The sequence below is a fragment of the Aptenodytes patagonicus genome, chromosome 2 (genome assembly GCF_965638725.1).
Source record: "Aptenodytes patagonicus chromosome 2, bAptPat1.pri.cur, whole genome shotgun sequence".
Taxonomy (NCBI): domain Eukaryota; kingdom Metazoa; phylum Chordata; class Aves; order Sphenisciformes; family Spheniscidae; genus Aptenodytes; species Aptenodytes patagonicus.
Genome location: NC_134950.1, coordinates 136,506,102 through 136,532,929, shown reverse-complemented (window position 1 = coordinate 136,532,929; position 26,828 = coordinate 136,506,102). Strand labels below are relative to the sequence as shown.

Below are 26,828 nucleotides of genomic sequence, written 5' to 3'. Positions count from 1 at the left end.
TGCCTTCAAGAGTGTAAGAGGATGAACCTCCTCCTTTCAGAGATCCGTAGGTATCTTAAACAGCTGGACCTTGGTCTGAAGGCAAGTGACTTTTTTATTAACAGTACTGTTGCTCTTCTATGTATTTTGGGGCTTTCTGTTGCTTTTTTGCAAATGAAAGAATAGCTATTCTTCATGATGCCAGTATGCTTTTTATTGTTCTCCAAACAAAGGGGGAGTTGATGTTTTCTCCTCACATGGAAGTGCTGCAGTCCGCACTCTTCTATGATGCTGTGCCAGACACATAGACTAAACTAGCATATCCATCCACATACTGGTAAGTATGACACAGTAACAGGGTTTAGCTACTATGTACAGAGCTATTCCAGTGATCTAAAACCAACAGCTTTGTTCCTTTTTTTTTTTTTTTGTCCAAAAGTTGTCTTAATGCAAGTCAGTTTGACTTTGAAGTGAGTTTTGCAGAAACGCTAAGCTCTTTGCTAAAGCAAGGCTTCGTCACCTCCCTTGTCACAAGAGCTAGGGGTGTTCAGCATCTTTCAGGATTCCTTTTCCCCTACCCTGCCACCAGCAATAGCCACTGGCAGGCTGTTAGATATGGAAAGAATAGGCAGTGTTTTTGGAAATTCCTCTGGTATCTCATGGCAATGTGTGCTGCAGTATGCTGTTATTCACAGTCTCTGTGTCAGACTCTCCTGTGCTCCTGATTTGTACTTTGCTCTGGACTATTGGAAGTTTAAATGCACCACTGAAGATGGTATCAGACAATTTGCATTTAAGAAGCCATCAACTGTTGTTACTAATTTTTGGCAGTTTCTGAAGTTGCGTTAACATGACTAATGGTGATGTTCAGGTTTCTCTCCAAGACAACAAGTTTTACAGGATTGAGCATACCCACATTCTCTGTTGCCAGCAACCTGTCTCATGCTGATCCCCTTCTACAATTGATTTCGGACATACCTACATCAGGGAAAGAACAATTCCACTAAAACCATGACCTTAGGCTTACGTAAGCATATACTTTCTGGTTACTTCAGCCATGTACCTTCTCTGTAGACAAAAGGACTCTTACACTTGAATCTGCAATTTATTTTGTCTAAAAAAGTAGTACAAATAGATTCAGGCAGAAACTATTGCTGCTTCTCTTTTAGGGTTACCGATCTTCTCATGCAATACAGAGAACTTCAGATCTGGACACAGGACCTTGTGCTGCCAGCAGTGGTGTGGCTTTCTGGCTTGTTCAATCCTCGGTCCTTTCTGACAGGTAAGCAGTGATGGTTGTAAGGAACCAGGCATATCCTTTCACTGCCAGACATTTATTTTTTACCATTGGTGTTAGCTATGTTTGTGATGCTGTTTGGAGAGTTAGGCACAGTTTAAATAAAAAGATAAATACCAGCTAAATATCTAAGCTGAATAGAAAAGTAAAGAAATGACAAAAATGGCAGGAAAACTAAGACTGAAATGTCCTGGGTTTAATCATGTGCTGTCTTTAAGATCTATTTGACAACAACCTTGCTCTGTAACAGCGACTCCTAGCAGTGAGTTGTCCCATTTTTAAAATCCTCTAGTCCAAGTTCTTCTCCTGTAGGTAGACTCATTGGTATCAGAATAATCATCTCCTGGAAGCAGGGGAAACAACCCAAACGCGTCTTCAGTCTACTCAGAAGCGTGAAGACAAAGCAGCTAAGGAAATAAAAGCTGAATTTCATAGTTTAAAAAAGGTTAAGAGTGCAAGTTTTCCTGTCATTGTTATTTAACCAATTCAGTGCATAGGTCATGGTACCATTCTGGTTTATTCCTTAGAATTAACGCAGTTACCAGGCTCAGTAGAAAAAATAAATGTCTGCCAGTCCTCTTTGTGTAGTTGTTGCCACAGTAGAGGATAAAAAAATCTTCAGCAGTGTATTGATGTCTCACTTCTTGCCATGATCACAGCACATTATGTGTGTATTTATTCTGAAGACCACAGTGAAGCCCCATGAGAGCCCGATAACAGGGTATCTCAAATTCTGCATGGCCACCAATGGCACTCAGATAATCCTCCACTAGCCTAGCAGACAGGTGGCCAGGAGCTCCTCACAGGACACTTTGGCTGGGCTGCCATCATTCCCTGGAGAAGATGGGCAGCGGGGGCCCAGGGAGTGTTTGCAGCCGACACTGAAGCACCTCTCCCTGTACTTGGAAGCAGAAGGGGATGGCAGCATGAGGACTGGCAGGCAGCTCCTCTTCTCTCTGCTGCTCATGTCGAGGTCCCCGAATGGTGCTCATTTTGTGCCACAGGCATAGAGAAACTCAACTGTATTTTTCACTCCTTTTACTGCCTCTCTCCAAACTTTCTCTTCTGGGCACTCGTTCCTGTCAAGGGCTGGGGGGATGTAAGGACCATGCAGGCTAGAATAGATGTTAGCACAGGCTTGTTCTGAACAGGGACTCAACTGAAGCAAGGCGGTGTCTCAGAGTGCGGACAGCAATGCGGTCTTGCTCCCCTGTTAAGGAGGGGGTTGGTTTGTTCTGTACTGTGCAGAATGTTTTGTTTCCAAACAATTGCATTCATGCAGCTTTTTTGCCTTACTTCAACTAATGGCCAAAGGAAAAAAAAAACCCGTCAGTCTCGTGCACAACAGGCCCAGGAGGGGCACGTTAACAGTTCTGACATTAAAATTACCGTCTGGATATTGAATTATTGAAATATTGAAAGTATTATTTTTTTAAAGCTGTAATGCAGAGCACAGCACTCAAGAACAACTGGCCTTTGGATAAGGTGTGCTTGACTGTAGATGTTACCAAAAAGACCAAAGAAGCTTATGGCTATCCCCCAAGGGAAGGAGCCTGTATCTGTGGGCTTTCCATGGAGGATAAGAAATAAACTTAAATTGCTTGATCTCAGTAACCTAGTTCAGGGACTCTAGCTTTCTTCATTACATAGACAAGTTCCATCAGGAGTTGAACTAAAGTGTCGTGATCCTATGAACAGCACCGAGGAAGTTTAGGAATGGTGGTGGATTGTTGGTGTTGGTCCACTCTGACTTTAAATTTCCTACCGGCTTGGTGTCCTAATCACTGACTGTACTTCATGCAGTTAAGCAACTGTTAACTGAGTCTGAACAAGGTCTGCATTGTAGTAAAGCAGCAGCTCTAATCTAGTTGAGGTTCAGAAGCTTTAGAAATAGAAATAGAAAACTATTCCAGAGACTTTAAATTTCACTGATCACCTAGAAATGTTCTGCAGCTCTTAGAGGTGTAGAACAGGGTTAGTAGCTACCACGTGTTGGTAACCTAGATCAAGCCATCTACACAGTTGCAGTTAACAAACAAACACACAAACAAACAAAAAACCCACCAAAAAAGCTATTTTCAAAATCATCTTTCTCCTGCTTTTTCTTCCATCTTGGCAGAAAGTTGTCAGTTCTAAATAAACACATCTAAAGAACTCTAATTTTTCGTTTCCTAGGCCATAATACTTAGAGGCTGTTGGGGAGACATACCAAGAAGCAAGGAAATACTTGAGAACCCCTGTATTAGCATGAGTGTAATGACACACCTAAGTGTGGGTGATGTGCAAGTATGACGAGTAGATTTTTCATCTGGGTTTCCAAGCAGTCGATTATTGTAGTAGCTGTAATATGGTTGTAGGCTGTCCCTGAATGGGACATCTGTTGAGGTGCAACCCCTCTTTTAACAACTTTCAGAGGATAAACATTGTACCTTGCTCTTTTGGAACTGTATTTTACTGAGACTGAAGCTACTTTAGGAATGACAATTAAGGCCCGCAGTCAAAATGAGATTTTAGTTTTAACTTAGAAGGGCTGTCAACTAAGTTTAGCTAATTAGAGGAAAGGTGAATGACTCCAACAGGCAATTAGAGAAACATCATCATTACTCGTACTCTTCACTAGACCTGAATAGAATAAAAGGAAAGCAACTCTTTTGGAAGGGAGTTGCTACTACAGCAGGTAAGCCCCCCCAAGGGGAAAGTCAGGGTGAGGGACTGGAGCAATGACGAGCATGTCATTTGACTGTTGCTTTTTGGAAAGGTAGCCTGAATTTTTCAGAGGATTTTTTTTAAAACATCTGTCACCCAAAGGGCAATACTGTTCGTTCCTCCTCTGGATATGAGGAAGGTATCGAGGAACCTTGTGAGCTGCAGTTGCTGTGTTTCTGTTGGTATTTGCAAATATAACTTTCCTGTTGCTACATAAACACTCCTAAAATCCACAACAAGCATTTGCAACATTTTATATGCTGGTTTATGTTAGAAGAACACACAACAAACTTAAATCCAGCAGCTTTCAGAAAGTGCATGGCCCTTCAGCAGCACAGAACTCATCTGTCTTAACTACACTGAAGTACCTGTTTGATATCTGGCTATACAAACATATGCTAAATACTCCAGTGTAGTTCTCCAGCTTTTGGAATACTTGACCATAAACTAGTGGAGAATTGGGAGAAAATCTGAGCACTTGACTTTGACAGGCACACTCAGTCATAGGCATACTCACAAGTCCCAACTGTAAGTAGTTTCCCATCCCTGCTTTCAATAAAAGGACATGCTGATGAAACCAGGCAGTTTAGTACTAAGCTTTCAATAGTACGTGCTGCTTTCTCTATCTGCCTTGTAGTTAAAGCAAAAGGAGGTAAATATTTTTCAGTCAGCTGGAGCAGGAGATTTGCCTCACAAAAACACAATCCTTAGTGTAACACTTATGTGTGCTATGTTGTTATTTCCTCATTCGTCAGTGTTGCGTTCAAGTGTTTCTCCACATAATGATTATTGATCTGCAAGCATTCCTTCATTACACCTGCTACGGGAAAGTAAATGAGAAACATCAGCATCTGGGTGTAGTCTGACTCACAAAATACTCCTCTTGATTATTCTTTATTCTCTCTACATAAAATGAAACGTGTATCTTTCTTACAAGAAATTTAACATAATCATACTGCAATACAAACATGTTGCATTTAAACGAAGTTGTTTGAAAGCTTGGTTGTACATATGAAAAAACAAGTATGAACTGTATGTAAAGAAAGTAATCCTGAACTTTGCAATTTAAACCAGTTAACCAGTTACGACTGCTGTAAGGTAGTTGGTTCAGGCAGCAGGTGCATCACACAAAAACTGCTGGTGAACAATTCGTTTTCTTTATTGGGATGATGTTTAAAATTTTTAATTTTTTTTTTTATTTTTTTTTATTTTTTTATTTTTTTTTTTTTTTACAAAACACTCTTCCACTTTCATATTTCAGTGATTAATTGCACTTTGGAATAAAAAAAAAAAATCATCCTCCCACTGGTAGGTTGCATCAGCTTTGGCTGAAATATAAAGGCATTCAGATGAAAGTACCCTTCCCTTCTTTGCAGAGACAAGTTCCATCAACTACAGGTGGAAGAAAGAATAGGTTCAGAAAGCAAGGGCTGGAAAACTGAATCTTTATGGCCAGGTTGGAACACAAGGGGGTTTTTGTTTCTTTAAAGACGGGGTATGCTTTACAGGTAGTTGCTAAACACTGTTTCTGCAAACTTGGTCAATTTGAGCAATATTTTTATTTATATAATTGTGTGGTTGTGTAGCTCTATTAAAAATTAACCACTCAAGGTTCAAGAGTGCCATTTCACTTAATGTATAGGTCTGTGCATGTAGATTTCTCTACCAAAACATTTTCCTGAGAGATCTTTTGCATAAGACCACATCAATCAAAAAGTTCCCAACACAGAAATACATATACTATACTCTACAATTCTATCTTATATAAAACATAGTAATAACCTTTTGAAGTCAAAATTTGTCAACGTATTAACCAGTTGCAGCACAGCTTGAGTTCAGTGTTTTCAATTGTCATCCGCCAGTTGTTTTTGTAAACTAGAAGACATGTGAGAAAACAGTGTTAGTGCTTCTTAGGAAACTCAGATTCCCCGTAAACAATTTCCTTTGCTGAAGAGGACAACTTCCAAACCAGCACTTCTGTATGCTTGAAGCAATCAATACTGATTTCAAAATAAGGAAAAGCATTTCAATTTCTTAAGCACAGGAGTTGTTTACACAGACAATATGACTCACTTTAATGCAGCTGATTTCAGCCTAGGAGAAATCTCAAGTCCAAGAGACTTCTTTTGCATAGGTTCAGGATCTGCCCCAGGCCACAAAACTCAAGTATTATTTAAAGGGCTACAACAGTTTGAAAAAGAATGACTGCGGGGCACGGCCCTCACCTTTCCAGATACTCCTTGACGTTGTCGTAGCCGTAGAACTTGGCCAAGTGGATGAGCATGCCCGTGGCACAGCGCCCGTCCCGCCGGCGGCAGTAGCTGCAGTTGCACACCCCACGACAAGGAGGACAGATCCAGGCCTGCAAGGGGGTGAATGTGGGAGGGGGGTTAAAGGCAACCAGTAAGTAAGGTTATATTCGCCTTCCCGTTGCTCAGACAGACAAGAGTATAGCTTCCTTACTGCATGATTGTTCAGGGCAAGGTTTTAAAAACCTGAATCAGCCAGCCAACCAACCTTGTTAACACTTTCCAAATTCTGTAGGATTAAAGAAGTGATTAGGTACTACCCTGTTTGCTTGAATACTTCTTACTCTGAAGACTCAGGTTCTCTGATTTGTTCAGTATTAATTTAAAATAGACTAAAGGCATCTGTAACGCCTAATGATAACTCATCCTATGTTGGGCTGACCGTAGTGAACTGCCTAGAAAAAGATGGGTACCCACTGTGACAAGTTTCTTTGGCTCTGCCTGCTGGCATAGCCCGATTCCCGAGACTGAATTACCCAGCATGTACATGAAGTCAGGCATCTCCCAGCTGCTCAGCAACTGAACATAGCGGCGCGGGTGCTAACAGCCTGCATTACAGTATAGCAGCCATTGCCACACTGGGCCAGCACACTGGAGCCGTTAGTTCTTCATTGTCCTTCAGAAGAGCCCAGAAGCCCATCTCTAAAGCAGAGCGGGGGGAGAGGAGGTCCCAGGAGCACAGAGCGAGCTATTCTGCTGCGAGGTCTTTGCGTAGCCACGTGCCTCATTCTCTGGCAGCAGCCTGTGCTCTCTCCTTGCTCAGTGCCTTGGGGGACAACAGAGAAAAGGGAACCAACCCTGAGACTTTTAGATCTCCTTCTCCTTTTTTCTCATATTTAAAAATTAGAATCTAAAACAAGGAACCTGCTTTGCATGCCATGTTACTGAAAGCATTAAAAAAAGGGTACATTTTGGCATTTTTCTGAAAGGGGAAAGATTCCTTTTCTTAAAAGCTCTCACGCTTTCCCTCCACTATCTGGGGTAAGCAAGTGGAGCTTCAAACCACAAAGCTGGATGGACTGTAACCCAGGTCCAGCACTTTCCACTTGAGTTCCAACAAGATCAGTGTCAGTCGTAACAGTACTACAGATCTTCTCATGGCAAAAAGCTTTGACCACCATGTTATCATGAGCATATACTCATCACAGCTTACTAACAAAACCATATTCATTACGCTTTCTTTCCAAGCCCAAGAAATGATACTTACTGGATCAAGCAGTGCTGATTTCACATCTTCCCCGTATCGATTTCGAAGACACGGTCCACAAAACTGCCCCCTTACTCCTCCACAGCCCTGGTTGCGACAGATTGTCTTTGTATCAATTGTCTTTTGTCGACACTGGTGGCAAGTACTGCCCTAAAGTTGGAAAGGAGGAGAAATACGTATGTATGAAGGACATCTTAAATGCTTGTTGCTGAATTTTCCTAGTATATCTGCTGATAGCAAAACAAAACTTCAAACCAAAGTCAAATTCAGCAATGAAAATCTTAGTAAGAACTGTAAAAGTTCTGTTATTATGATAAATCATAGTTATCTGGAGAGATGCTAGGGATTTTACATAGACAGTGCCCAGCCTCAGCTGTGTTGGGAGTCTCAAACTACATGAACCTCATATTGCAGTTCTGATCCTTTCCTCTATCTAGGAAAAAGCTAAAACTATTCAGAAAAATGACCTTCTGACTTACCTCTGCAAATACAATGAAGCATGAAATATATAGTAAGCTGATCATCTAGATCTTTATGACAATTAATAATAGCCAAATCCGGTGAAAGAAAGGAGGAGGAGTTCCACCAAGAGCTTTGGAAACTCCCCAACCAGTACAGAAATGTCATTTCCAGGGAGTACAAGGAGCAGCAGGGATCACTATTATTTAATGGTACAACCACCGCCACATTTATATTAAGTGAGAATGAGAGATAAAAGGGATGTCAACTCTTACCAGTGGTGAGTCATAGCTATTGCAAATTGCACTTAATAGCTCTATGGCAAGAAAGCACTTCTTTGCAGAAGCAAAAAATTGGTGGGGCATATCAACCGGCATGAGCAAGCCCACAGAAGCCTGACAAAGCTTCCAAGTTGTGCTTGTGTAATAAAATAATGCAAAGCTGCACTCTCCAGAACCTCAGGAAAGCATACCCTTTAGCAAACACCAGAGGAACTGTTAGGAGACTTTCAATTTCAAGCAAATGGACACACTGAAGAAAACAGCAGCCACTTACTAGAACTTTGTCATAGATTTTGTCTTTAACAGTGATTGCAATGTTGTCCAAGTCCTCCTCAGTAATATCTTCTACTGGACGGTGAGATGAATACTTTGATGATCTCCTTCTTTTGCGCACTCCACAATCCCCCTGCTAAACAAACTCATCTCAACACCTTTTGTCTGGTGTCATGAAGACTCTGTCACCACACTTGGTGACAAATTCTTTCATTTATAATGTGTATGCAGTCTAGAGGGGGCGGACTACAGGCTCACAGACCACTAGAAGAACAGGGAATAGAGTTTCCAAATCATCACCGCCTCATTCTCTCCCTCTCCTCCCTCATCTTTTCTCTACTCCATTATTTATTCTGTTTATATGTTCTTCCTTCCCATCATTGCTACTTCTATTTCCACAAATTCCTAACGTGTTTTTCTGCTACCTCCTTTTCTTTGCATTCCCTGCACACCTCCACTGTAACTCTTCACACTCCACTTCTTCCCTCTCAAAATAAGGAACTATAACCATCTGCCTTCCCATGCCTTGCTCCTTCAATGTCCTAGCATGCTCTCTAGTTGCCTTCTCCAATGACAATCTCTAATGTCTTGCAAAAAAACTACTGAAGTTTTAGGTTAGTCCTGCCATACCCAGCCCTTTGTTATTATCCTGTTTGTTATTTGGAAGAGAGTCCTCTACTCACTATTAAGCGCTCTTATTTTCCTTCCAAATAGCAATCTCTTTGACCCCAATCCACGGATCATCATTATGCCCCTCAGGAGATTTCAAATTTCATGTACAAGTCTCAACTGATCCTTAGCCTTCCGCCTACTCCACTCTTAACACCTAATTCATCCTTTGCCCTAGATCAGCTCTGTTCTCTCCAAAATAGTCATTTACCAGCCCAGGTTCTCATTCAGTGCTACTCCACCTTGTTTAATAGCCAAGTTCCCTCTATAATGCTTTAGCTATGCCCAGCACCCATTCCTATAAGCAGAACTGGGATCCAGCCTCTATCATGTAGATGCAAACTTAAGAGTCTTCCTCATAAAGGCCATACAGTAAATATAACTAAGACAAATGACCACCATAAGCCAAGGGATGGAAAAACAGGAGATTTAAAAAAAATGGGGAAGAAAAAAATCTGCAACTTTTGAACGGCTAGCCAGTACATCAGCAGTTTGTTGGTGCAGATTCCCTTCATTCATTCTCAGTTCAGCTGTATAACTGCTCTCTATCTTCCCTCTGCTATTTCCAGAGAGGGGTTTTTGCTAACTTTTCCTGAGCCTGAAGACAGAGATCTGCTTTGTCACCTCCACCAGACCCACCACCTTGTCACTCAAAGGCCTTCTATGTTGTGGGCTCTAATAATTTTCAGATAATAAATAAATAATAGACCATAAGTAAACTGCCTTGTTATGTTTTGGACAACACAGGTCACCCAGGTAATGGTGAAAGATGAGGCAGGAAGGCCTGAAGACAACTTCTTCTGTAGCTAATCCCAAATCAAAGGTTCTCATTGACTTTCTGTAGGATGTGATGTCTGCTCTAAGTGTTGGGCAACAATTTAAATGAATGTTTCCTAATCCTTGACTACTGGAGATATCAAAGTCTGGCAAATACCACACTGAGTCTCTTCTTCAAGAGGTTTTGTTGTCTATAGCTACGGAACTGTTCTGCAAATTTAACAGCCGACACAGTAAATTTTTCCAAGGCAAATTTCTCTGGTGGACGAGCATTTCTGGTTGGGTTCATGCGACGTGCTATCTGGCCTTCAGAAAATGTCCTCCTTGGGGTTTTCTTCTGTTTCTGGAAAGAGAAGATGATTCCAGTAATTGTCCTTTCAGTTATGTTTGTAGAGTTAAACACCAGAAATTATCTCAAAATGTCTGTACCATACTTGTACTATCAGGAATTAATCTGTTCTTCTCCCACTCCTTATTTGTTAAGCCAAACCTCACCAATTTCTAGCATACTTAAGTGTTCTCCCTACATGCTACACCTTTTTGATCCTTTTATAACACCACACTTCCACAGTCAAATTCTATTCCAATTAACATCACAGAACTATACCAGAATTTTTTGTATGGCATATTAAGGTAGAAGCTAGTTCTCACTGTTCTTCAGCAGCTAAAGGTTCAGATTTTCCTACAAATTGAATACATCTTCAAGGAGTAACCTGAATTCTAGTTTATTTTCTTTTATATTTTTTAAATTGAAGGGGCGGTAATAAGTTTCTTCTCCTACTTCCAGATTCCTAGATGTGGAAATTACTAGGAGACACAAGATACCCTTTTCATATTGTCACACCTGCCAGTTACTGCACGACTGAATTAATGCAACAGAAGTCCTGCATAGACACCTACCATAAAGGCACTTGTTTATCTGACAGGATAAACAAGATGTAGGAAGCAAGTCTGCTTGCTACTGTACTCTTTAGTTATTTCCTTCGAAAGAAGTGAAAGGCACATCACAATCACAAGGAGACAGGCTGGAAGTCAAAAACCAAGCAGAAGAGAGAACTAGAATACTCCTGATGCCCTCCTCCTCCTCAGGTAAAGATACTAAATAGAAGTAGCAGGCTTATGCATGTATTCAAAGGATGTTTAAGTTTCTATAGCATTTAACTAGAGCTAGCAAGGTTCCAGCCTTTCAAAGACTGTATAATTTGGCTTCACTTTTCACCTGACAACCACCGCACCAGCATTTCTACATGGGCTTCCCAAAGACATGGCCCTTCAATTTTTCCTCAGATCTCTTCAGTTTATAATATATGTGGAAAAACATTATTTTATAGAGAACCTAGAGGGGTTGACAGTTCTCTGCTTCTAGCCAAGAAAAGTCAGTCGAAATAACTACAGTATCATTCCGGGTTCATGCTGAAGTGGTTGAGTTTCATCAGCATGGCTCTACTGGGAAGTCTGGATTTTAAAAGAAAAGCCTGCAAGAGGGAAATTAACAGGGAAATTAACAGTATCTAAACCCAAAGGAAAGCAGCTACTCTTCCTTATTCCCACATACACAAACGTTTGTCTAGCATCTCAACAGTATTTCTGGGGCAAAAGTGGTAAAGAAGCATCTCACCTTGGTCTCCGTATTTCTTCATAAATTATCTTATAAAATTCCATTTCCTCACATAACCTCTGGTACTTAAATACTGATCAATAGCAAATCTATAGAAATAAAGTGACCAAAACCAAAGAAAACCAGAACAAACTTGGTGAAAGCATTTAATCAGGAAACACATTAATCCTAAGTCTAGCAAAAACGACTGTCACCTCTAGCCAGTACCAGAGACTTACCGAAGGAGTCGAGGTGGGTGTTTTTACTGGGAACAGGTCAGGTATGGAATTCAGTTCTGCCAGCAGCTGGGCAAGCTGAAATCAACAGTGATGCCGCATTGAAAACTCACTGCAAACTTGCAAATAAGCAACACCTATCATTCACTCTTCACATGCACTCCAAATTATATCTAAACACATGAAGTTTCAGCGCATGAAACCCTTCTGGAGGCACTTCATTTAAATGGGGCTCATAAAAGGGGTTCATTTACCCCTGAATGAGCAAAACTCTGCAGGCAGTACTAACGTCACAGCTCCCAATAATTCTTACTGGGAATTAGAATTAGCTAGAATTACACCCAATCTTGTTGAAACAGCACTGAAGAAGCGGATTACAACACTGTTACAATATCTATGACCGATAGTGAGAAATTCACAGTTCATATGACAGGAGGGAGAAAAGGAAGACAGGGTGCCCTTGGCCAGAAGACTGTAAGATGTTCCCTGAGGGCTATTGTACTGAATGACTGCTGATACACCTGTGATTTTTGCCAGGGAACTCAGTGTCCCCTTAAGCAGTGACATTGCAGCAGGGAAACTTTGCTCGTCGTTTTTCAGTGGTCCTTAGTAGCAATGACTAGCAACATCCCTTTTTCAATCATGACAGCTAGTACTAATTTCACAAATGCCGCAAACCACAGCCAGTAATGCTACATACCCATTGCTTTGTGCAGATACACACAGCGACATGGGAACATGCTCATTTGCAAAGTCGCAAAACAACTAAGCCCTACTGGTGGTTCCCCTAACCACGGCGTATGCAGTATCAGAAGCGCTTCAGCAAGATGATCTGTTGCACTGTGTAGGAGATGTCCTGGAAGTACATTTCAACAGAAGCAGTGGCTGACAGGTCCAAAAAACCACTGACCTGTTCTGGAAGACCAGGATGAGGCTATCTTCTGAAAAGCCAGCAATAGTGGAGATGAGCCAGGCTGCTAGCTGTCTCTGAGACCGCCCATACCAATCATGAGACTAAAAGCTGGATACAGCATTTCTCAGTAAATACTTCAGCGTGGCATTTATTAAGAGCTATTTAATGTCATTACAGTACCGCAACTAGGATGCCAATGAATTTCGCAATGGTTGAACTAGGAGGAGGAGTAGAAGGTGAGAAGGGTGGAAGAGCAGCAAGACCAACACAACAGCAGTGAGGATACAAGATAGATTAGAAACACAGATACAAAACTAAAGCAAGTTTTTACGTGGGAGCTGCAGGCCCGCTCACCCAAGAGGTGTACTTGAGCCCCAAGACTGCTTGGAAGCCGCAGCTTTTCCTGGAATACAGTAAAACTGGAAGAGCCACTGAGGACCCAGCATCAACTCAGATTTGCACGGCAGCATGATAATTAAAGAGAGCTGGTGGCATTTTGGACAATAGAGGAAAAAGCGTTAGGGAACGATCAGTGTCTCTCTTTTCCACACCTACATGCACACATATGCACACTTTCAGTAGTTATATAGCAAAGCATAACTGTAAACATCACATCCCACACAACAGAAAAACCACATTTATCATCCTTAGCAGTTTTTAGCTGGCTTTCCAACTGCAGCAGATCTGTCAGACACAAATGAAAAGCAGAAACTCTATTGTGCAAATGACACCACGAACCACCTGAAGGGACCAGCTCGTTTTTTGACATATTCTGAATATAAGACTGCAACTTGGGCATCTGTAACTTTGTTCACATCCACATACAAAATGCTTGGTTCAATTCTGGTTTTAAACTTGAGCAGGCTAGTCCTACTTGAGGCTATTTTAGGGGTAAATATCTGCATGCTGATGGTCCTCTAGGGTTTTCCCAGGTAGAAAAATTCAAGCACAAACCACCGTAAGATTTTCCCAAAGTCTCAGCACAGCACCAGCGGGGACCCCAAAATTCAAGTGTGCTGAAGCTAAGTACTCGGATGTAAATGTCAAAGAACAAAGCACTGCTCATAAGTCTTACCATGGCTTTATTTTCTTTAATATTCATGGCTCTCTTAAGCAGAGCACTGGAACTTTCCGCCTGTGTTTCTTTAATGTCTTCTTCAGACTCTGAAGCAGAGCCCTCTAGTTTGTCCCACCGCTTGCAGCTTATTTCTTTTGAAAGAGGTGTGAGGGGTTCACTGTCCTTTAGAGGTAAGTTAGAAAAAGCCTGTTCAGGCACTTTTTTCTCAGATGACTTTCTGGTGGGAAACTGCAAGGCAACACGAAGGCCAAAGCTTCTTCTCTTGGGAGAAACTTTCTTCTTCGCCTCTTCGTCCTCTTCTTCCTCACTACCCAATAAATTACCGCGTTCTTCATCACTCAAGTCCGACTCCATTGCCTAGAGGCAGGAAGAACCCCATGTTACATTATTGGCTGTGACACAAGAAAGGCCATTTTTAAAATCACTAATTCTAGGCAGTAGTCTCACCACCCAAAGGCACTGCCATAAATTCAACTAAATCAACAAATTTTTCAAAGTTCATAGTACACTACTTCTCCCTGTGCAGAGACCAACACAAAATCTACATATTAATACTGTCTGGGATACAGAAATGGCTGTCTTCAGAGGAACAATCTCGTCCAGCACAGTCAGTCTACAAGCAGGGGAAGAAGTTCTTATTTCTAATATGTGATGTTACATTAAATAAAGCTTTTTTTCTCTTTTAAGATAACATATTTTTCTTTAGCAGGACTGTTGTGGTTTAACCCAGCAGGCAGCTAACCACACAGCCGTTCGCTCACACCCACCCCCACCAGTGGGATGGGGGAGAGAATCAGGGAAAAAAAAAAGTAAAATTCGTGGGTTGAGATAAAGACAGTTTAGTAGGACAGAAAAGAAAGGGGAAGTAATAATAGCAATAATGATAGAAGAATATACAAAACAAGTGATGCACAATGCAATTGCTCACCACCCGCCGACCGATGCCCAGCCAGTTCCCGAGCAGCGGTCGCCGCCCCCCGGCCAGCTTTCCCCAGTTTATGTACTGAGCATGACGTCACATGGTATGGAATGTCCCTCTGGCCAGTTCGGGTCAGCTGTCCTGGCTGTGCCCCCTCCCAGCTTCTGGCTGGCAGGGCATGAGAAGCTGAAAAGTCCTTGACTAGTGTAAGCACTACGTAGCAACAACTAAGAATATCAGTGTGTTACCAACTTTGTTCTCATCCTAAATCCAAAACACAGCACTGTACCACCTACTAGGAAGAAAATTAACTCTATCCCAGCCAAAACCAGGACAATGACGAAAGAACATCACAGTGTATCAGAAACACTCTAACTAGAACATGAGGCTTACACAGAAGAGACAGAAAAAAAAAAGAAGTCAACATATACATTCACGCATAGGTGACTGCCTTTACCAGAACTCCTTTCTTGTTCACATCCACCTCGCTTGAAGTGAAGCCTTCAAACGCTTCCGTTTCAGAGTCAGTGTCTTCAGTGAAAATCCTCCGCAGTTCTTCAGTGAGGTATCTGGACTGAAATCGAACCTCCTGTAAAAATACCAGTCAGTAGCTGTGAGAGACAGTCAGGTACAGAGTAGTCACACAGCCACAATAAGCAGGTTCTGAGGTTCAAGCAGGTACCAACTAGATGGCATATACTGTGAAAGCACCTGGCAGGCAAAGCCTGTCAGAAGAAAAAAAGCAGAAGACATTCAGTTTCAGCACTGAATTATTTTAACTTGGCAGGATTTTTTTTCTTCATTTTGAGCACAGGGCTTTAACTGAGCTGCTTCTTGTGAGGAAAACTTTCTTCTTCGCCTCTTCCTCCTCTTCTTCACTACTACCCAATAAAAATGAACTATCAGGTTTTTTATGTGTAAATTTTCATGTTGTTTTGTATGTCTTCTTCTGGATGTAAAAAACCAGGCCTTGAATGGAAGAAAATACAAACCACAACCACAGTAAGAAAGAGCCCTCCTTTTTTTCACTTAGCAGTAGAAACAACACTCTCCTCTGGGCTTGCTGCAGCAGTACTCGAGGCTCCTGGAGATGGAGTCTGCTCCTTCTCACGCTGTTACACCATCACTGACACCAGCACAAAACCACAGAGCTTTGAACAGCCTGACTAACATCCCTCCGCCTTCCAGCTGCTCAACTCCCTCTGTTTTAATGGTGCAGTTTATCATTCAAACGTGTTCTAGGGTACACAGATCCCAAATTTCTGCCTACAGACTAGGAAGTAAAAAGTCAGCCCACGAAAAATAAACTAAGATCTCATTAAAACACTCTTCACGATATGCACACTACATACCAATTAAACACAATGCATTTACTAAATCAGACATATATTTGCATACTTCTAATCAGAATTAGTAGAAGACCATCTGTCAACTTGTCCCCGTTAGTCTCCTGAAAGACTCGTTCACGGTGGGAACATAACCCATGTTCACACCACACCTGCCTCTTGAAAAGTCAGCAACACGCACTTAAGTTTGTTTCCCCAATTTTCCTCTGCTATTTCTTCCTCCCACGTGAGATACAAAAAGGACTTTTCATACGATGCACTTGCTAAATATTTTTATTCTTCCTTTCAATTCTCTCCCGTTCCTGACTTTAATTACACACTTCTTTACGTTAAGATAATATCTGGTGAAAAACAGATACAATAGATAAGTGGAAAAACTTACAGGAGAATGGGAGGGGGGGAGCTACTGCATATGCTGTTTCTTTACACTTAAACATCTCCCACAAATTATTATGGGTAATTGGAATGAGTTTTCTCTAAGCAAAATTACTTTATTCTTTTGTTGATAGCTGCAGTGCAGCTGCTTGAGAAAGGAACAAACACAATAGGGAAGTTACTTTAAAATTAAACTGCATTTCTTGGAGGGAAACTGAAGTTTTTATGCATTCTGTGTTTTCATGAAATTCCACAATGAAGGTTGGGGGGGGGGGGAGTGGAAATAAGCTGTTTGTTAGCTAAAATGACTAAAAATAACACACCTAGAGCTATGCTGTTACACCTATGAAGAATGATCTACACAAGGTAAAATACGCATCAGGGATACCTATAGGAGAAACGGCTGAAACTCAGCAGAAGTGCAGAGATTATGGGAGTAGGGTTGCAGAAAGCCCTGAGGAAAAGCAGACACGCAGAGGTCAATAACTGTTAGTGTGTTTGCGCATCAGCATCCAAGGGAACATCTGATGCACTAACACCCCATTCACCACCCCAGCAGGGCAGCTGCCTTGCCCCCTCTCCCAACAACTGCAGCGTTTTTCTGAACTTCCCATCGTTTCACTCTTCACACCAAAAACTTTTAGTTTTGCACAACAATTAGCTACGGTCTTTCTCAGCGACAGTGGTGTTTGGCATCATAAATGGATGGAACTCAGGATAAAAAAATCATGTTTTTATTGTACCATTTAGTGGTAAAGGAGTTAAACTCAATACTGATGGAGATTTAAAATAATTCTCAGCCCAAGGGAGACAGAGGAATGGTGAGGAAGGCTGCAGTGCCAGCTGTAAATTTGGAACAAGCCTCCCTGGGATTCGCAGTAACGCATGTTAAATTAACAGTACGTAGCTCTTCCACAGCATTTTTCATCAGAGGATTTTAAAATGCTTTGCAGCAAAGATCATTATCATAATCTCCATCTCACAAGTTGGGAAACCAATGTGGAGAGAAGTAAAGTAAGGTGCCTGCAGTCCCCAAGCAGGTAGCAGAGACAGAACCACAAGACTCCCTCTCCACCACCACCACCTCTCCTCATTGATCCTTCTTCATGCTCCACACAAAGCCACAGATACAAGAGCAAGCTACCTCCTGGTTTTCTGAAGTTACCAATACCGCCGTCTAGCAACAAGACGACGAAGCAATTTAGAGCCAACTATATTCTGTTGCTTAAAAGCTGCTGTCTTTCTCCATAGCACAGACTTGAGGCTCTACTCCCAAACAGCTTCTGCACTTTGTACAAGCCTCTCTGATGCCATTTGCCTATGAAGGCTCAGAAAGAGCACATACTCATACCAAGCCCCATTCTGTCTGTTCCCTTTGCTAACACTAGTCATATTCCTTGTCTTCAACAACTCTCAACCAGGTACTGACCTGATCGAGAACGAAAAAAGGGAAGAGACAGGGAAGAGACAGGGAAGAGACAGGGAAGAGACAGGGAAGAGACAGGGAAGAGACAGGGAAGAGACAGGGAAGAGACAGGGAAGAGACAGGGAAGAGACAGGGAAGAGACAGGGAAGAGACAGGGAAGAGACAGGGAAAAAGGGGGAGGGAGGGGAAGGGGACAGAAAAAGGAGAAAAGAGAAAAAAGGAAGACATTTTCAATTTTTTAATTAATGGAACAGAGGGACCCTTTTGAGAGCACAGCTGACAAGGGTATCTTTTAGCACATTAGCCCATATCTATCAAGTATATAATTACAAGCTTCTAAAAGACTAAAAACTAAATTTTCTGGCAGCCAAGACAGCACACCAGTTCTCTTCCTTTCTTGTGAATTCAGCTGGTACCTCCAGCTACCAAGTCAGAGAATGAAAAACATCAAATCATCATGCTGATCCAAGCTACTTCACCATCAAGAGAGCAGAGAACCAGCAAATCTCACAATTGAAGCAGGAGCTGATGGTTTCTGTGGGTCACCACCACTAAAACAGCAATTTTAGTGCAGAAAAAGCACTAATATAAATTAGTGCAGAAACAGGACCGACATAAATTTCTGAAAGAAATACCTTGAAGTCTGCATACTCACAAAACCCATCTATTACCGTGCATTTGCACTGCCTTGTGTATCCACAGCACACCAGCCCAGGATGGCAATTCTCTCTCTCCTGTTTGCTTCACTTACCTACTTCACTTAAACTCACCTTCTAATGAAACCCATTTTCCTTACATTAGGAAAGAGTTTTTAAAAGCAATAATCAGAACCCAAAAAGGATAGCAAGTTTGTTTACATTTCTTTTTAATATTAGGACTGCACATTATGGGTTTTGCTGCGAGTTATGGCTCGTGCAGCCTTGACAGAATCTCAGAGTACTACTGTACCGAAAGAGTGTAACTGGGCCATGGCAATCCGTTCCTACCTTTTTTCCTGACTCCAGGGAATCAAAACTAGCATAGCTGTCCTCTGACAACAACCTCTGTCTGGAAGCATCATCTTGGAACCCCAGAAAATCTTCACTGTCACTGGGGGCATTAAAAACGTCAGCCACTTCCTTGGGTATCTGCTTCTGATTCAAAACGAGACAGAAGATACGAGTCAGACACGCCAACTTAATAGGAAAACTCAAATTGGTAACAGTACAACTTATTTTTATACTCCTATGCAAGTACAAATTTGTATCACAAAATACGCTACACGTAGCAAAACGGTACCTCATTTAGCTAAACTCCAGGAAATTCTGTATTTTACTCCCTAAATACAGACTCCAGATTTGGGGCTAGGGAGGGGATGCAATATGCAGGGTGTTTAACTCCACACAACAGTGCTTCTCAGATGTAAAAATATGTGTGTGCCTCATCTTTGCAAGCACGTGCTCAGAGCACCCTTTACCTGTAGCGAAACCCACCACCGCTCCTCCTCTTACAGAGCAACGATGGCTCAGAGGTGAGGAACACACCTTCAAATATAATGCAATGCTAAACAAGTACAAAGAAACCTTACCACTAGATCCGGTAACAGTACTGTAACATGTTTTATCAGACACTTACCTAACTCCAAAAATAAACCCAATGCAACTCATTCTCTTTCGTCAGTACTGCCGCAGAGCTTTTTCTGTGACACTTGGTAAGAAAGTGAAAACGCATTTTAACCAAGAACATTTCTCGTTTTGCTAAAAGTCCACAATGTAGTCCGCCAGGAGGAAGCACTGCCAAGGGCAGGCAGCGGCACTTTCTGAGGTGACCAAGGTCACAGCTTCAGAGTTCGAGAAGTCCAGCCCCAGCACAGAAGGAGACTCGTACCACCAGAGGTAACCATTCCCCCTGGCCACGTACTTCACCAAGCACTTCGGATAAGCTTCTCCATGTAACGGGCCAGTAAGGAAGCCTTTAGACAGCTCCCACCTAGGCTGCTTTAGGATTTGGTGTCTGGAAGGATGGGATGAACAGATCCAGCCTTAAAAACCAAGGCAGAAGGCATTTTGCCAAGTTTCAGAAGACTGTTTTACACATCCCAGTATCATCTGCAAAACCATTCTGCCATTCACAAAAATGCTCAGGGAGGAAAGTGTCCACATCGCTTACCAGCACCCAGACATTTGTCTTCTACATCCCCAGGACCACACAGAATCATAGAATGGTTTGGGTTGGAAGGGACCTTAAAGATCATCTAGTTCCAACCCCCCTGCCGTGGGCAGGGACACCTTCCACTAGACCAGGTTGCTCAAAGCCCCATCCAACCTGGCCTTGGACACTTCCAGGGATGAGGCATCCACAACTTCTCTGGGCAACCTGTTCCAGTGCCTCACCACCCTCATAGTGAAGAGTTTCTTCCTTAAATCTAATCTAAATCCACCCTCTTTCAATTTAAAGCCATTACCCCTTGTCCTATCATTACATGCCCTTGTAAAAAGTCCCTCTCCAGCTTTCTTGTAGGCCTCCTTCAGGTACTGGAAGGCTGCTAGAAGGTCTCCCCAGAGCCTTCTCTTCTCCAGGCTGAACAACCCCAATTCTCTCAGCCTGTCTTCATAGGAGAGGTGCTCCAGCCCTCTGATCATCTTCGTGGCCCTCCCCTGGACTCGCACCAACGGGTCCATGTCCTTCTTATGTTGGGGGCATGTACACGTCACGCACGCTACTCTTACTTGAAGCAAGCCTCTCTGCTGTTTGCTGTGTGCTAAAGCCCCACGTGGATTTCCCACTCCTCTCATTAACTCTCAGGAACGTGAGCTCAACAGCTGCCTGGTGAGAGGGGCCAGTTCCTCGTCCGAAGGAGGTCTCCAGCCTTTAACATTCAAGAGAACATCCCCGAGATGAACCCCAGAACTGAGAGCAGCCTGTCCTTGTCTGCTGTCATAGACAACCAAGGTTGCTCATACAGGGCCCCATATAATGATTATTTTTTATTATTATTTCATCTTTTTTTTTAATTTATTTGTGCCAAGGCAAATGGCCCAAAGGAGGCTTATTCTCCAAAAATAATGTTGCTGACAAAATTCTACTTCCATTAGAAGAGCAAGCAGCACCTTGACCAAAGCTTCACTCTCTGAAATAAGCTACAGTAACGGGCATACATAGGCTCAACTTTATTCTTGCTCTGCTTTTATAAAGCTGATGTAGACTGATGCAAAACTGATTTACTGTTGCTTGAGCAAGAGCAGAATTCACCTCCGAACAACTGACCCTCGCAGGCATATAACAGCACGACCCAATGCACTGCTGCAGAAGCTGTGCTGTCCACGTTTGAACCCCTTTGGATATTCCCTCACCCCCACCTCTTAAAACGAACAGACAGAATCCAGCTCTGTTGCTGTGACAGAATTCACTCAGTACAGAGCAGAATTAAATGAAGCATTATGCATTTTAATGGAAAAACATACAAGGAGCTGTGGGGCTCGTTGCTATGAATAAATTGCTTCCAGGAGCCGCTGCATTAGTTCTTGTGCTATTGTACAGCTGAGTTAGCCACTGCTGTGATTCCTGTATGCCTAACTAAATTCTTCTTCTTCGTCTATTACTTCTGCATCTGTACCACAGGAGCCGTTATGGGGGTGTAATTACTGATCTTGAACAAAGGAAAAAAAAAAACAAAAAAAACTTTCCCAGTAGAAGACCTTTTTTGATCTTTATGCATTCCCAAATACTAACGTACTGATTTAAGTAACTTACTGCAGAACTTCAAAGATTTTTCGTTTGTGACTTGCTCTCCATAGCCTGACTATGAAGAATCCTGTTCAGTCATTGATGAGTCCCCGTTTCACCGAAAGGGCTTAGCTTAATAACAGAGAACACCTGACACATACAAGGTGGGCATGCTCCAGTTTAAAAAGAGCACCCTCACGACCAAGCTTACTCATCACCAGTATTTCTACACCTGAAATCACAACTGAAGTTTATTCCCAGCAGAAGTCCATTGCCATCAGCAAACAGACATCAAAGACAAGCTTGCACCAAACACCTCTACCGTGATGGGTTGGTTAGCCATTATTTATTGTGTAGTCCTAGAAGCCACATACATTTCCATTTTTCACTTTCAATTAAAATACATTCAGAAACTGATTTATAATCAGCATCAGAGCCTAGCATTTCAACTCTGTCAACAAAGTAGCATATACCAAGAAAGAAAAACACGTATTTGCCTAAACACAAATGTCAAAATACTAATCTATTCTAAACACTTGAAAGATGCAGGCACTTCAAGAGAGGATCTTTTTGCCACTAAACCCCTAAAAAAGGCAGGAAGGCAGAGAGGTGATGAACATTTCAAGCTTGCTCAGGGAAAATATTTCAACATGAAAAAACCACAGGTTCAGACACAATGGTCTGCTGAAATGCTGCAGAGATGTGAGAAATACTGTCTTTTAAAGGTATCAATTACAAAAAGCGAAGTACTGAAAATCTAGTAAAAGCTGGAAATAATTCACAGCTGCTGAAAAAGTCAGTCTCATTTCTAGTAGGAAATTTTATACCTATTGAGCTCAGTTATTTTTGCACATAAAATACATTTACTTGTTTAAAACACCCACAAGGTACTTTTCAAAAGCAGCGGAAAACATTCCCCGCTACAAACAGCATTCAATCCAAGAATTTCCAGAACAGCCAACCTTAAGTATGTTTTTTCCAACAAAAGATCAAAGTTCAAGATATTCCCATCTCCCAGTTTGCCCTTCTCTAAATTTGCCAAAATGCCACCAGTACACCCCGGAGCGCACCCGAATTTGTCGGGCTGCGCAGAGGAGAGTTACCGTTTCTGCAGAACGCGGAGCCCGCAGCTCCCGTGCTCCCGTAAGGGCTGGCAGACCTGCCACCAAGGCACAAGGGTGACAGAGACGGAAAACGAGGCCAGGAGGGATGTCAGACCTGTTTCGGCGACATTCCTGCACTCACCATGCAAGTGATGGGAAAAGTAAGGCACCCGAGGTCCCCACCAGTCAAAACACGATTTTTCTAAGCGCCATCTCCATGAATTCCACCTGCCACGTTAGGCAAGGAGATAAAGAAAAGCCTGAGGTGAGATGTTTTACTTTCCACGTCAACAGGAAGAATTCTTGTGTCTCAAGTGAAAAAAGCAACCTTCCTGATACCCAAGTCAAAACAGATGCAACTTGCCTGCAAGGCAGCGCCCTGGCAGGCCGCGAGGAGAGAACGCCTGCGTGCATGCACACCCTCAGCTTCGGTGGGAAGCATCAGAGTTATTTCTACGCCACTGTCAATCATATTTCATTTTTTTAAGACGTATTTGTACATATCACTTTCATTGCCAATTGTCACACTAGCGCATTCTTCTCTGACAATGATGTATCAGGAGAACATACTGTGTGAGAAAGCAGGGCTAGATGTAATTCTCTATTTTTGCTCCTACCACGAAAGAAAAAAAAAAATCAGTTGGGCTGTTTTCCCCTCATTCAAGTTTGCACAATGCATGGACATTCCTATTTGAAGCAGGGGACAGAGAATTTCGGTAACGTTCAAACTTGCTGCTTATTCATTTCAGTCAAACTGAAATTATCCCAGTTTAATCTCAAATGCATACTCACACAAACCAAACTTGTGCAAAGTCGCACCTTCAACTCACGCTGGAAAACCTCTTGACTTGTCCCAGGCTTAGTACGCAGCAAGCCCAAGGCACGCCACCCAAGGGTTACAGGCACTGGATTTGGCTCGTAGCCCCAAAATAACAACCAAACAGGGAAACGCTCCAAGGCTGACAATTATGGGCAGCGCTACAAGAATAGAGGGCCCCAGCCAGAACGACTATAGGTGCCAAACCAAAAACCCAAAACTATTTACAAGTCAAGATTCTTTCCACTGGAATCATGGCAAACAGCATTGTGTGAAAGCTTAATTTTAAAAATCATACGAACGTGTGAAAGACGTGGAAGGCAGAGAGAGGCAAAGTCATGTATTATGGTGCAGAAGAATCACACAACTAGACACACGGTCGGTCACCAGGACTGTCAACACCATCCAACCAGCCTGAGACTCAAGGGCAACAACGAAATCTAGGAAGGCAAGGAAGATCCCAATCTCCACAATTTCTCAACAGCATCAGAGGGCAAAAACCTGAAACCTTCAGGGCAGTGAAGTATATTCCGGGCACATGTGGCAACAGGGTGAAAGGCAAGTGAATGTTCAGAGAAAAGAAGGAACAAGTGATAAAATAAGCAGTCATCACACAGTTTTACAATCTTCACAGGGATACTTTGATTCCACCAAAGGTGAAGATGGATTATGCCTAAGCATGTAGATCTGTCACAGCAACAGCTCCTGGGACATTCAGGATGGTTCCCCCTGCCCCCACGAAAAGTTACGGTAATTTTCACCCCAGCCAACCTACTGCTAAACCCAAGTACTCTGTGAAATTTTAGTAAATTCAGCTATTTTCAGAACAGTAGAGTATGGTTTCTACATTGCTTTATTTAAACTGATAATTAAGCTAGAACCCATCAAGCTACTTTATCCTAAAATAAAGAATGCCCAACTATCATAACCACATGGCAAGTCATTTAAAATGTTACCTTCCATAAGCAACATCTACCTGGAGACTATCCCCTACTTTTCAAAAACAGCGATAATAATGTGAATAGCAGCATGCCGGCATATGAACGCAGTCCAAATGCTCTGTCAACTGCTACTCTCTCTTCTTTTGTAATATCTAATCTCTCGCTGATCCAAACAGTAGTAACAGCTATTTCTGAATTAATTCTGCATAATTCAAGAGCATCCCTTTCATCTGTGGTGGTGCCTAATTACTTTCCGAGCCCTGGTGTTCCAAGCAAAACACTTTTGTCCAACGCCACAGGAATGCAACGCGTCCCCTCTTCACGTCTGGACTGCTAACGTCCAGGCTTTTTGGGTGCAAAAGCTTTGTCAGCCAGCACCCCTTTAACAAGCTCCGTGTACTGAAACTGCTGTGCAAGGACCTGTTAAATTAGACCCCGGGATGGGAAATGGAGCTGCAGGTCTTGTGATGCAAAACAATTTTGCACTGTGGACTTCCTTGGCAATTGCTTTCAATGGGGGCACGTACTCACTTACAAGCTAATCTACCAGTCAGCAGACGACCTGTGACGTCGGAGACAAGGCAACCTTCGCCACCACGTCCTTCTGGCTCAGCCAGGACCGAACCCACTGCTCACCAGCCTGTCGCAAAGAGGAGCAAGAGCTAGCAGGCGGCCTTGCTCAGCCAGAAACAAGCTCCCACGAGAAACAGGAGAATACTGAGAACAGACTGCCTCCCTCTCCCCTTTGCTGAGCCTTAAAAGAAACATGATGTACACCCTTTTAGCTGTGCAGTAGAAAGGTGACTAGCAGACAGTAAGAGCCTCTTGTTATAGCACCAGAGGTGAGAAGTAAGTGCCATTCGCTTCTGTTGTACCGTGTCAATCAGGTTTCTCCCAAACTGTTTTAGCGCCCTTGTCTCCACTCTGCCAATGGAGAGCCTGAGGCCATACAGAGGTGGAAGGTTTACAAAGTCCCTGAGAGGACAGAGGTCCCAACAAACGCTTCAGTGTTTCTACAACCCTCCTGTTCCACAGAAACCCATGTAACTCCCCAACCTTCCACCAGCAAGAGCTGACCGAGATGCTGACTTTCTCCTCCCTCCCTCCCTCCCACCACCTGGGAGGACCACCATACCACCTCTCAAGACTTGAACCACACACAGGCAGCCTGATGCATCCCAGCAAATGCCGGGCTTGGACCAGATGGCAGTCGGGTGCGCCGATCAAAGCACGGCTGCGTTTGTCCCTAAGCCTCCAGCCTTACCAATACTCACATGTATTCAGGCGACTCAAATATGTGTTCGTGGCATCGCGGCATTTCAACAACAACAACAAAAAAAAAAAGGGGATATAATTTAAAAAAAAAAAATCAGCTATTTCAAAAGTGACATCCCCTGGCTTACAGAGACTAATTAATTAACAAAGCTCCTCCCCAATAAGCCACGCGCACCCCATCGGCCTTTATTAGGGACGTTGCAGGACCCAGCACCGCCGGACTTTCCTCGCGCCGATGCCAAACGCCCTCGGGGCCGCCCCAAAGGCGGCTTCCACCCCCTCCCCGGCGCTTTGCAACCCCGGAGCCGCCGCGCCACGTGGAGGGCGGGCGGCCGGCCGGCGGGACCGCGGGCCGCCGCGCTCGCCGGGCCCGTGTGTACCGGGCGGGGGCCGGAAGAGCCGCCCGCCGCTGTCGGCGGCGCCGGGACCGGCGCCGCCGACAGCGGCGGGCGGCTCTTCCGGGCCCCGGCGGGGGAGCGGACAAAGGCCGCCGCTGCCCCGGGAAAGGCGGAAAGCAGCCGGGTCGGCGGCCTTCCCCCGCGGCCCGGCCTCGCCCGCCCGCTCCGCGCGGCCGGCGGGCCGCCTCACCTTGCCGCGGCTCGCCGCCGGGCCCGCTGCTGCCGCCGCCGCCACCCCCCGCCGCCGCCGCCGCCGCCGCCCGCGCCGCACCATGGCGCGAGGAGCCGCCTGCGCTGCCGCGGGAGGAGGAGGAGGAAGGAGGAGCGGGGGGCGGTGGCGGGGTGGAGCCGCCCGGCGGCGGCGGGAAAGGCGGGATGGGGACGGGGCACCCCGTGCGGCCTGGCTGGGGGTGGGTAACAGCCGTGCGGGTTACCTCCGCGGAGCTCCTGGTCCTCTGGCTCGGGCGGGTGAGGCGGGTGCTCCCCCGTTGGCACCCAGCATCTTCGGTTCTTCCCTACGTACCCCTCGCACGGCAGCAGCTATTAGTCTGAAAGGAGCGGTCTTGCCGGGGGGGGAACGCTCTCATCCTCCAAATAATTTAAAATGTTTACTTTTGCGGTACAGGGGTGAAGTGTAAGCCTTTTGAAGACTCTAAAAAAAAAAAAGGGGGGGGGGAGGGGATGGAGATGATGTAGCTTTAAATGCTTTGTGTGAGCGTTCCCCAGCTTCCCAAGTTAAGTG

General features: G+C 43.7%; 1 protein-coding gene across 3 annotated transcripts; it reads right to left on the bottom strand.

Annotated features, from left to right (window-relative positions):
• Nucleotides 1-4,860: 4,860 nt before the first annotated feature.
• Nucleotides 4,861-26,360, bottom strand: CDCA7L (cell division cycle associated 7 like). Of its 3 annotated transcripts, none has more exons than XM_076331351.1 (10): nt 26,277-26,360; nt 18,834-18,980; nt 15,158-15,289; nt 13,779-14,138; nt 11,794-11,868; nt 10,115-10,300; nt 8,513-8,647; nt 7,499-7,648; nt 6,208-6,344; nt 4,861-5,857 (listed from the first exon to the last, which is right to left on the bottom strand). In XM_076331351.1, the coding sequence occupies exons 1-10, from the start codon at nt 26,358-26,360 to the stop codon at nt 5,827-5,829; spliced, it is 1,437 nt and encodes a 478-aa protein (XP_076187466.1). In that variant the 3' UTR covers nt 4,861-5,826. The 3 variants fall into 3 exon arrangements, with proteins under 3 accessions (XP_076187466.1, XP_076187467.1, XP_076187468.1); XM_076331352.1 differs by having other exon boundaries at nt 8,513-8,644; XM_076331353.1 differs by lacking the exon at nt 18,834-18,980 and having other exon boundaries at nt 26,277-26,297.
• Nucleotides 26,361-26,828: the final 468 nt, after the last annotated feature.

Coding starts and splice junctions, on each gene's coding strand:
- CDCA7L (XM_076331351.1), bottom strand. CDS start 26,360: ATGGTGCGGCGCGGGCGGCGGCGGCGGCGGCGGCGGGGGGTGGCGGCG. Junction 18,981..26,276: donor CGGCGGCGAGCCGCGGCAAG/GTGAGGCGGCCC, acceptor GTTTTGAATCAG/AAGCAGATACCCAAGGAAGT. Junction 14,139..15,157: donor TGAACAAGAAAGGAGTTCTG/GTAAAGGCAGTC, acceptor TCCTGCCTCTAG/GCAATGGAGTCGGACTTGAG.